The sequence below is a fragment of the Siphateles boraxobius genome, unplaced genomic scaffold, assembly GCF_051911475.1.
Source record: "Siphateles boraxobius isolate OS27281-9 unplaced genomic scaffold, OSU_SipBor_1 49, whole genome shotgun sequence".
Classification (NCBI taxonomy): domain Eukaryota; kingdom Metazoa; phylum Chordata; class Actinopteri; order Cypriniformes; family Leuciscidae; genus Siphateles; species Siphateles boraxobius.
The window spans coordinates 5983859-5995000 of record NW_027509130.1 but is presented as its reverse complement, the minus strand read 5'-3'; the positions used below and the strand labels follow the sequence as shown (position 1 = coordinate 5995000).

At 36.8% G+C, this 11142-nt stretch overlaps 1 protein-coding gene across 1 annotated transcript in view; it reads left to right on the top strand.

Moving 5' to 3' along the window:
* Positions 1-494, top strand: part of nog1 (noggin 1) — a 1092-nt gene extending 598 nt beyond the window's left edge. The window contains exon 1 of the mRNA XM_077202539.1: positions 1-494. This exon is cut by the window's left edge and continues 598 nt beyond it. Within this exon, the coding sequence (XP_077058654.1) occupies positions 1-321 (321 nt within the window). The 3' untranslated portion in view covers positions 322-494.
* The last annotated feature ends 10648 nt before the right edge of the window (positions 495-11142 follow it).

The following is an 11142-nucleotide window of genomic DNA, read 5'->3' as shown; positions in this document are numbered from 1 at the left end:
CAGTGGGGTAAAAAGCGCAAAGCCAGTAAGAAGCTGAAGCGCAGGCTGCAGATGTGGCTGTGGTCCTACTCCTTCTGCCCGGTGCTGTACGCGTGGAACGACCTCGGCTCGCGCTTCTGGCCGCGCTTCGTCCGGGCGGGGAGTTGCTACAGTAAGCGCTCATGTTCGGTTCCGGAGGGCATGGTGTGCAAACCGGCCAAATCCACGCACATCACGCTCCTGCGGTGGAGATGCGTTCAGAGGAGAGGCGCGCTCAAGTGCGCGTGGATACCGGTGCAGTATCCCATCATAACTGAGTGCAAATGCTCGTGCGCCAACTGAGCGACAATTAATGGACATCATTCATAAAGACTCCGATCCGATGCTTATTTCTGGAGAAGAAAAAAAAAAGTTTGATCTGATATATGTTTCTGGACTCTAATCTGAAACATGTGTATGGACATAAGCTGAGCTCATACATGTCGCTGGACTTAAATTATGGGAAACTGTTCTGATAATTATTACTGTACACAATGTAATCTGATATGTATTTCTGGATTTCAGTTTAAAAAACTCTGGTATATTTCTTGAAAAAAAGAAAAACATTATTGAAAATCAATTCTGATTTATATTTCTGGACTTAAGTTATAAAAATTGTTTTATTTTGTATTTTGGTAACACTTTATATTAACTTTAAGTCATTAATATATATATATATATATATATATATATATATATATATATAGGCCTATACATATGTGTGTGTGTCTGTGTGTGTGTGTGTGTGTGTGTGTGTGTGTGTGTGTGTGTGTGTGTGTGTGTGTGTGTGTGTGTGTGTGTGTGTCTGTGACTATATGTCATATATATACAGTGTTTGTATATATATATATATATATAAAATGTGTTTCAAGGCGCATAAATTCTTTACTATATATACGGTATAGATATATATACGGTATATATATATATATATATATATATATATAGTCACATAAAATAACATTTGAGCAATTGTTTGGATGTATAGCTGACAATTTATGCATTATGTAATATAATACTGTCTGTTAATGTAAGTTATTATAAAGTGTTCCCTTTTATTTTTTTATGCACTATCATGTGTATGAATGTATTGTATGTATATGTGGTGCCATCATGTAATGATCTAGCTACTTGTAAAAAGCCAGTATTATGTGTATTATCCAGAGTCTACTGTATTTGTGGAAAATATTGGTTACCGTTGTATTTATATTGCAGAGAGAATGGCCGTGGAGCCGTTTGAGATGTTTTATAAGGTTTCCACGTCGATGTGACGACCTCAAAATTTATTATGGATTTTTAACGTCTCGCAGCTGCGATTTATCCGATTGAACGATTTATCCTGTAAATTAAGATTTAAGAACTGTTATTTATTCTTTATATTCAGATAATAAAATATCAGTGAAAACCCACAACAAAACGGCACATCTGAGCTTTTGTTTCAAAAGTCTTTGTTTCTTTTCATGAAGAAACTTCAAAGAGATTCTCCTAATTTACCATGACATTTTCTCACCTGGCTTAAGGGCCCCGTAACCAGGCAACCGCCAGTGATGCTCTCAGGGGCCCATGTTGAGGTTTGCCAGCGGTTTATATTCACTTTTATTACATCTTATAAAGAGATCACTACAATCCATATATAGGTCTCAGTTTAGGATTTCTGCATTTGAATTGCTTATAAAATTTCCATCCATTTTGATCACCCAGTTTTAACATAAAAAAACGGATACATAAATAAATAAAACATAAATAAAACGGATAAATGTGATACATGCTGTAATTCTCAGTCATACAGAAATGAAACGGGAATGATTTCAGTAATAGCAGCCTACTAATAAACTAAATGTGTTTTAAATACACAATACCAGGTTTATGTATATGTATTATCAATCAATCCAATGTGTTTCAATCTCACACATTTTAACATCACATCATCATCACATTTAAACTCTTCACAGCAAAAAATGCTTATTTTACTTAGTATTTTTGCCTTGTTTCCAGTCCAAATATCTAAACATGCTTAAACCAAGAAGCATTTATAAGTAAAATGACATTTAAAAAAAATGAGTTTTTGCTTAAAACAAGCAAAATTATATGCCAATGAAAAATAAATAAATAATGAATTCAAATGGAAAACAAGAAAAAAAAATTCATTTAAATGGAAAACAAGATTATTTTTCTTAACCCATTGGCAGATAATTTAGCTTGTTTTAAGCAAAAACTCACTTAATTTCATTTATTTATTTTATCAGAAACAAGATATAATTTCTTTGGACTGGAAACAAGACAAAAATACTGTAAGTTAGAAAAGCAGTGTTGATCTGTCAAGGATGTTTGCTAATGACTTGCTAATGAAAGTTATCTGAGATTATGTGATGCACGTTTCATTTGACAGACCCTCTAAAGTAGATTAACTGCATTTTACGCATCGATTCATTCAAACAATTCTCAACATTCACAGCCTTACTTCCTCTGGATCAGTTTGCCGGGTGGGTTAAGGGTGACCACAAACATGTAATGTACCTAATGGAGCTCTCGTCTACACTTTCCCACATCGCGGGTGTTAACAGAGTCGACGCTTCGCCCTAATGAGCGCGTTAGTTCTCAGTCTGTAAAAACCTCTGCTTATCTGATAAGTGCAGTTCCAGTGAAAATAGCTCTTTATCTCGATCTCAAGTGCCTTGCATTCAAGCTTTTATTGTGGGGTGGAGATGCGTGATGATTCTCATTGAAGACCTGTTAACATCTACTGTAACATCCCGAACAGATGATGGGCAGATAAAGCGTAACAGCTGGAGAGCATCTCTCTCATGTGCCCCGGCCCGACTGCCACCCGCCCATTTGTGGCCCCGCAGGAGGGCCGCCCTCCCTCCGAGAGCATGGAGCCAGTCTAACAGAGGAATAAACCCTGCCAAACAGCCCTCATAAAGAGCTTCAAATACAGCTCTGTTTACCCCTGCAGAACAGCGCTTTATCCAAACACACCACTGATTAGGAGCGCTTGGGCAAACTAATCACACAGGGCTTCCTTTAAATGGATGAATGCTGGCCAGAGGCTGGAGAAGGCCTCGGGTTTGGAGATGGCAGACGGAAATAAAGGTTCTTTATTGGCACCGAGGGTTCTGTGAAGAACCTTTAACATCATTGGAGTCTTTCCATTCCACAAAAGATTCTTTATTGGGGGGGAAACGGTTCTTTAGATTATTAAATATTCTTCGCACTGAGAAAAATTCTTTTTCGAGAGTGAACTTCTCTGTGTAGAAATGTGTCTGATTGTCACTTAAAAATCAAGGTTCTTTATTGGCATTGATGGTTCCTTGAAGAACCTTTAACATTCATGGAATCTTTCCACTGCGTTCACAAGAAGTTCTTTATAGTGGAAGAAGGTTCTTTAGATTTTTAAAAGGTTCTTCCTACTGAGAGAAAAAAAAAGTCCTTTTAAGAACTTTTAACGTTTCGTAAAGTTTAGAGAACGTTTTAGAGAGTGAACTTCTCAGTGTAAGAGTCTCAGATTGTCACTCTTAAAAATCAAGATCTTTATTGGCATCGATGGTTCCATTAAGAATCTTTGATGTCAATGGAATCTTTCCATTCCCCAAAAGGTTCTTTATTGTGGAGAAATGTTCTTCAGATTATTAAAAGGTTCTTGACACTAAGAAAAAAAAAAGTTCTTTTTGAGAGTGAATTTCTCACTGTAAGAGTGTCTGATTGTCACCCTTGAAAATCAAGTTTCTTTATTGGCATTGATGGTTCCATTAAGAGTCTTTAACATCTATGGAATCTTTCTATTCCACAAAAGGTTCTTTATTGTGGAAAAAGGTTCAAATGTTCTTTACAAAAATGTTTTTTTTAATAATTGTTCTATGAAAGGTTCTTCTTAAAAAAAATTTTGGAAGCTTCAAATGTAAATTAACCACTGCGTTTTTTAGAATGGTCGTTTTTATTTGGTTGAAAATTGTCTAGTTTTTACTTAGAAAGAACCATTTTTTGGATGGATAGTGTTCTTGAGCTGCTATGGTTCTTTATGGATTTATTACGTGCTTGATGTTTCATTTTAGGTTCTTTAGATTTGTGTTTTGCTTTCTTGGTTCTTGCGATTCTAAATAATTGCCAGTTACAGCATTCTTTGTGGAACTTTAAAAATAACTTTTAACTGAACGCTTTACTTATAAGAACGTTTAGAACCTAAATTTAAATTATTAATGGAAAATCATAATGTGAACTATTTAGGTTATTTGAAATAATTTTTTTACAGAACAAAAGAACCAATGCCTTATGTTGTCATTGACGTCAAACAAGTTTGATAGATGTGCCTTTTCGAATTTACGGTTGAAAATTAACGTCGTTTTGCATGTTCTTCATATGTATTTTATTTGGTTGAAAATTGTCTAGTTATCACTCTTTTAAAAATAATTTTTTTTCTTTTAAAGAACCAATTTGTTTTCTTTCTTTTATTTTTGGATGTATGAGGTTCGCTATAGAAGAAAAAGTGGCTGCCTTAAAAAGTACAATCAACTTGGGTGTTTAAGTCATTTCAACTTAAATTACATCAAACTGACTTGAAATGAGTTGAATCTTGTATAACTTATAATAACAGTTGAAAACTGCTTACCTTATAATGACGACTATGATGTCAAAACATATGTTGTCACAACTTATTGATCATATAATTTTGTACTGTATGTGCTTGATGTTTCATGTTAGGCTCTTCAGATCAGTGTTTTGCTTTCTAGGTTCTTGCAATTCTAAATAATTGGCGGTTAAAACACGGAACTTTAAAAAATAACTTTTAACTGGAAGCTTTACTTTTAGGAGTGTTTTCAAATGAAATTTACATGGTAATCTAGTGAACTTTTCAAATTGAAAATTGGGGGGGGGGGGGGGGGGGCTAGACAACTCATTAATTCATTATTTAATTAAGAGGACAGTCAGTCTCAGTCGCATTTGCTAGCACTAAAAATTTGGACACATCTACCCATTCTATTTTTATAACTATTTTATGTTTTAATAAAGTGATGAAAACTCTGAAATAATACAAATGGAAGTCTGGGAATAAAATGGTGCAAATGAAAACACTCTTATATTCAAGCTGCTTCTTTGTCTAGATTCCAGCTCTGTTTGAGTGCGCAATTTACACAGTATTCATTTGCAAAACTTCAGATCAAGCATTTAAGCAGAAGCCTTCGGATCAGAAGATCACACTAAATTCAGTGTGTGCAAACATTTGATGGGTAGTGCGTGTTCGAAAAATACTTAATCTGTAAATCTGATTCCACATCCAGTATTCTGCTCAAAAGCGCAAGTCGTGTGTGTTGTTGAAATGTGCTCTGACTTGACGGCGAGCGAGCCGCTGTTATCAGAGTGAAATACTGCGTTTGTACTGTGTCTGAGATGACACTGTGCAGCGTGCCGGCAGGGGTCGTGCGATCAGGCCCCGTGGCGACCTCTCTGTCGAGCTGGGGTGGGGGGGGCGGGGCACTTCGGCTCCTGCACGGTGGCCCCCAGGTACCAGCAGGGCCCTCTGTTTAACCGAGAGGCGGGCGTTTGTAAACCCTGCGGGAGATGGACTGTGATTTATACACCGGTTCTCTCAGTATTTATTCTGCAAGGATGCATTCAATTGATCAAAAGTGACAGTAAAGATGTGAAAAACAAAATGTATCACGGTTTGCACAAAAATATGAAGCAGCACAACTGTTTGCAACATTGATAATAATAAGAAATGTTTCTTAAGCATCGAATCATCATATTATAATGATTTCTGAAGGATCATGTGACACTGAAGACTGGAGTAATGATGCTGAAAATTCAGCTTTGATCACAGGAATAAATTACATTTTACTATATAATCAAATAGAAACAAGTTATTTTAAATCATAATAATAATTCACAATATTACAGTATTTTTGACTAAATAATTGCAGCTTTGGTGAGCAAAAGAGACTTCTTTCACAAACATTTAAAAGTCTGAGTGGGGTCGATTTCATCTAAATTAACACATGTTTTGCCATTTTAATTAAGCTGTGTGCAAACCTGCAGAACTAGTATGAGAATGTCTAAACCTTATTTGTATCTCCTAGACAACGTGAGAATAATTTGAGACCTTTGCTGAACTCTCCTGCTTCTCAGGTGTTTCTAAAGTCTCAATAATCTCACGTTTCTCCTCTAGAGTTTCAGATGAGATCTCAACGTTGTCAAACAGTGTGTCTCAATATGAATTTACGATTTTTATTTTTATTACAACATTGTCTCAATATGAATTTAGATTGTCCCGAGACTACATGATCTTACTGTAGGACAACTATTGAATCATTTGTGTTTATATTTTAGGAGAAACATCTGCTGAATCTTAAAATGAAATTGGTTACACTTTATTTCGATGGTTCACTTTAGACATTCTACTAACTAATAGTAACTTTTTAATTATATGTCAACTAACTCACATTAGAGTATTAGAGTGTTAGGTTTCGGGTTACTTGAATTAGTTGACGTACTTTCAAAGTTACTTATAGTCAGAAGTATGTCTGTTGAGGAGCATCATTCACAATATGTATACAGATATTAAGCAGACAGTCTACTAATACTCTAATTAGAGTTAGTTGACATGTAATTGCAAAGTTACTAAGTAGAATGTCTAAACTGGCACATGAAACTAAAGTGTTACCATGCAATTTAATGGGAACACCTGAGCAATGCAAGAGCAGACGGGCATGACAGAAGCTGCTCATGTGTTGATGTGTATGTCTACTCTGATATCTCTCCAGCAGAACTGTCTCGTTTCTTAATAAGGACACGGCGCTGTCTTCTGCAGACGGTCGTGGTCTGTTCCATCTCTTCTCTTAAGTGCGCGGCTTGACCAGTGTCAAGAGTCTCCGTATCTCTGGGGCTTTAGGAGACGCTCCAAACATGTTTCTCCTGCGGTCACAGACCCACTTTGAGTGATAACGGCACTTTGTCTTCCTAATGCTGTGGAATGAAAGGGCCGTTCTGTCATAAAATCCTCTCCACATACCCAAAGCTCTGTCCCGTGTCGTGACAGCGCGATTGAACGCAGACCGCTGACATGAAGACGTCCGTTTAAAGACGTTCCTAAGACATGTCAGTCGACAGTCTGCATTCGAATTGCAGAACTGTCGTTTCACGTTAATTTTCTGACACTCGTCTGAATTTCCAGGAGAAAATAAGGGAGGTTTCTCTTTTATAGATCTGTAGATTTAAAGGGTTAGTTAATCCAAAAATGAATTACTCAACCTCAATGTGTTCCAAAACTGTAAGACTTTCGTTCATCTTTGGGAAAAAAATGAAGGTCTTTTGTGCGAAAAATCTGAGAGCTTTCTGTCTCTCCATTGACAGCAAAATAACTACCATTTTGATTCTTCAAAAAGTTCATAAAGAGATCGTAAAACTAATCCATAAAATTGAGCAGTTCAGTCCAATTTTTCTGAAGAGATTCGATCGCTTTATTTGATAAACAGATTGAATTTAGGATTTTATTCACATTTAAACATTGATCAGCGAACATAAACAGAACCTCAACCGAACTGGCTTGTCGCGCGAGAACAAACCTCTTGTTGAAGCTCAAATGTAGTGCTTAACACGAAAATTTATCTCATTGGTTCTTGCTAAAGCTCAAATGTAGTGCGTAACACGAGAATAAACCTCATTGGTTCTTGCTGAAGCTCAAACGTGCTGCGTAACACGAGAACGAACCTCATTGGTTCTTGCTGAAGTTCAAACATAGTGCGTAACACGAGAATTAATCTCATTGTTTCTTGCTGAAGCTGAAACGTGCTGTGTAACACGAGAACGAACCTCATTGGTTCTTGCTGAAGCTCAAACGTGCTGCGTAACACAAGAATGAATCTCATTGGTTCTTGCTGAAGCTCAAACGTGCTGCGTAACATGAGAACGAACCTCATTGGTTCTTGCTGAAGCTCAAACGTGCTGCGTAACACAAGAATGAATCTCATTGGTTCTTGCTGAAGCTCAAACGTGCTGCGTAACATGAGAACGAACCTCATTGGTTCTTGCTGAAGCTCAAACGTGCTGCGTAACACAAGAATGAATCTCATTGGTTCTTGCTAAAGCTCAAACGTGCTGCGTAACACGAGAACGAACCTCATTGGTTCTTGCTAAAGCTCAAACGTGCTGCGTAACACAAGAACGAACCTCATTGGTTCTTGCTGAAGCTCAAACGTGCTGCGTAACATGAGAGTGAACCTCATTGGTTCTTGCTAAAGCTCAAAAGTGCTGCGTAACACGAGAACGAACCTCATTGGTTCTTGCTGAAGCTCAAACCTAGAGTCTTACGGGTTTGGAACAACATGATGGTCAGTAATTTACGAGAGAATTTTCATTTCTGGATGAATCTCTAACACTTTAATGGACTCGATGAACTTAATTTACTTCACCATTGGTAATGGCTTGATCCAAATAGGCTTTTAATCTAATTTCTGTTCTCAGACCATAAATATAATGACTGAAAAAAACACTGATAACTGTGAATAAAACCGGTGCATTTCCTTATTCTTGGCAGAATAGCAGGGTTGTTTTTTAGGATAGAAGTCTCATTAGTGCTGTATATTCTTTGAAGTTTCAAGGACAGTAGACGATAATGAGATAAATGCATATCAACTGAGCCGGTGGACACTCCTCTGAGCTGTGATAACAAATGATAAAGCTCGTGTTTTGAACATGTTGCAATGAACTTTCATGCCATATATCAAATGAAATATATCACACAGGAGCTTTGCTGGTCTCTATTAGTCTGATTTCTTCTTTCACTCTCAACAATGTATGGTCTGTCGTGAATTTCAGATCTGTTCCTGTACTCTTACAAGCTTTGAGTGTGTTAGTGTTTGAAGAGATTTTGATGCCTTCCACTCATATCTTGCATTGCATTTTGCATTGCAAGTTTAGGACAGATGTTTGGTTCTCAACCACATAGCAACGCCCTGACAACCACCCACAACATCCTAACATAATTTTACTGTTAAAGACATCCGTCTGTCACGTGTTTACATTGAAAAACAATTGAAAATAGCGCAATTTAATGGAAAAACGTGTTCTGTGTGAACGTCCCCCTACAGCTTCTCTGCTTCTGGTCTGATGTGTGCATTGAGATGCATTCCTAGATTATTCATATGATGAAAGTGATGGTTGTGCAGAAAAAAAAAAAAAACGAAGTAAACTGGCGCATGTTTACATAGATTAATAATCCAAAAAATGAATGTAAAAACATGTTGTGTACGGCCCCTAATGCTGCTGCTTACCATTTAAAATATATTTCGTGTGACAAGCGACTTTTTAAGCAACATGAAATCTGCTCCGAATGGTGAGCATTTGGCATTGTGCTGCTTTCTAAGACTGTTTTGACTGAATTCTTATGCGTGCTACTTGTTTTAGCTTACATAAGACTGTATTGGAATCAGTTGGGTTGAGTTTCCTGTGCATTTCGCCTGTGTTGTGTTGAGCTATTGTCTGCGTAAAGCTTTCCAAATCAGCCACTTATGAGATTGCACGATGGTTATGCATCAGTAGACAGCAAGGTTGCTCAGTAGGTGTCTCTGACATCACTGTCGCTTTCACACCGATGCACGCCATCTCTGATCCTCTCATAAGCCCCGTGACCGATCAATAAATACAAACTCTGTGTCCGATCTCATCCACACCCACGGACAGAACATACATGTAGAGTTCAAAGACCCGGTTGATGTGCACGATAACTTCCCGCTGTGCACATGAAAGCGGCTCGGTCGTGTTGATTTATACGCACCGGGCAAGAACATTAGTCTACGATAATGAGAAATCAGACGCGAGCCAAGTCTCTCTTTAGACCTGCCGGTATTGATGCATTTCCATGAAGTAATGCAGCAGTATCATAGAGAGACGGGGGCCTGTGAACTCACTGGCTTTTATTTCTCTTCATATTCCTCAGCAGAATGCATGCTGTAAATACGCATATTAAATTTAAATGCAGTATTTTTGGAAGCAGAATGCCGTTGATGAGGTAATGCCACAGACCAATGCACAATCACAACTGTAGTTAATCTAGTTTCCAGTTAAACTGAGAGGCTTGTTTTGAAGTGCAGAAATCGTCTACCACTGACGTGGCATTTTGTTTAGAAGATGCTGCAGGATCCAGGTTTTATATTGTAAATTTGATTATTTTGTATCATCTTACTTGGATTTTGCATTGTTTTTGAGGTCAAGTCAAATTAAATGTATTTGTACACTGTAAAATGTTATATGATCGATAAGTTATGACAACATATGCTTTTACATTGTTTTAACTCATCAAAATAAGTTAAACAATGTTTTACTTTTGTATAAGTTATACAAGGTTCATTTTTTAAAGTCAGTTTCATGTAATTTAAGTTGAAATAACTTGAACATGACTTAAACATCCAAGTTGATTGTACTTAAATTTAAGGCAGCAACTTTTTTTTACAGTGTATTGTGCCTTTCGCACTACACATTTTTTTTAAAGCAGCTTACAGAAAATCATGATGTTGATGTTTATATCTTAATATCTTTGTGCATTATTTAGCAGAAGAGCTATAGTTACATAGGCCTATATAGTTTACATATTGCAACGATATAATCACAGAGCCAAGATTTGATATATGGTATCGCTTTACATGAGTGTCCTGTAGGTATGCGGATAAAGTTGGATGTATTATAAATCCAACTTTATGTATAGAGCTGTGCGATATAGTGTTGCTTTATGTGCGTATAGGCTACAATATGTATGCAGGTAAAGCTGAAAGTAATTATATATTGAACTTTTTTATAAAGAGATGTGCCATAATCAAAGAGCCAAGATTTGCAATATAGTATCACCTTATCAAGTCAAGTCACCTTTATTTATATAGCGCTTTTTACAATACAGATTGTTTCAAAGCAGCTTTACAGTGATAACAGGAAAATAAAGGAACAAAGTTTGTTTCTAGAAGAAAAGAGCATCATAGTACAGCTGAAGTAAGTTCAGCGATGGTTCATTTTTGTTGTAAAAAAGTTATTAATTTAGTTCATTTATATGTATAGCCACTCTGGAGAAAACATACTGTCATCGTCCAGCTGAGTCCAGTTCTCATATAATGGTGTCAATGCAGGCAGATCAATAAAATT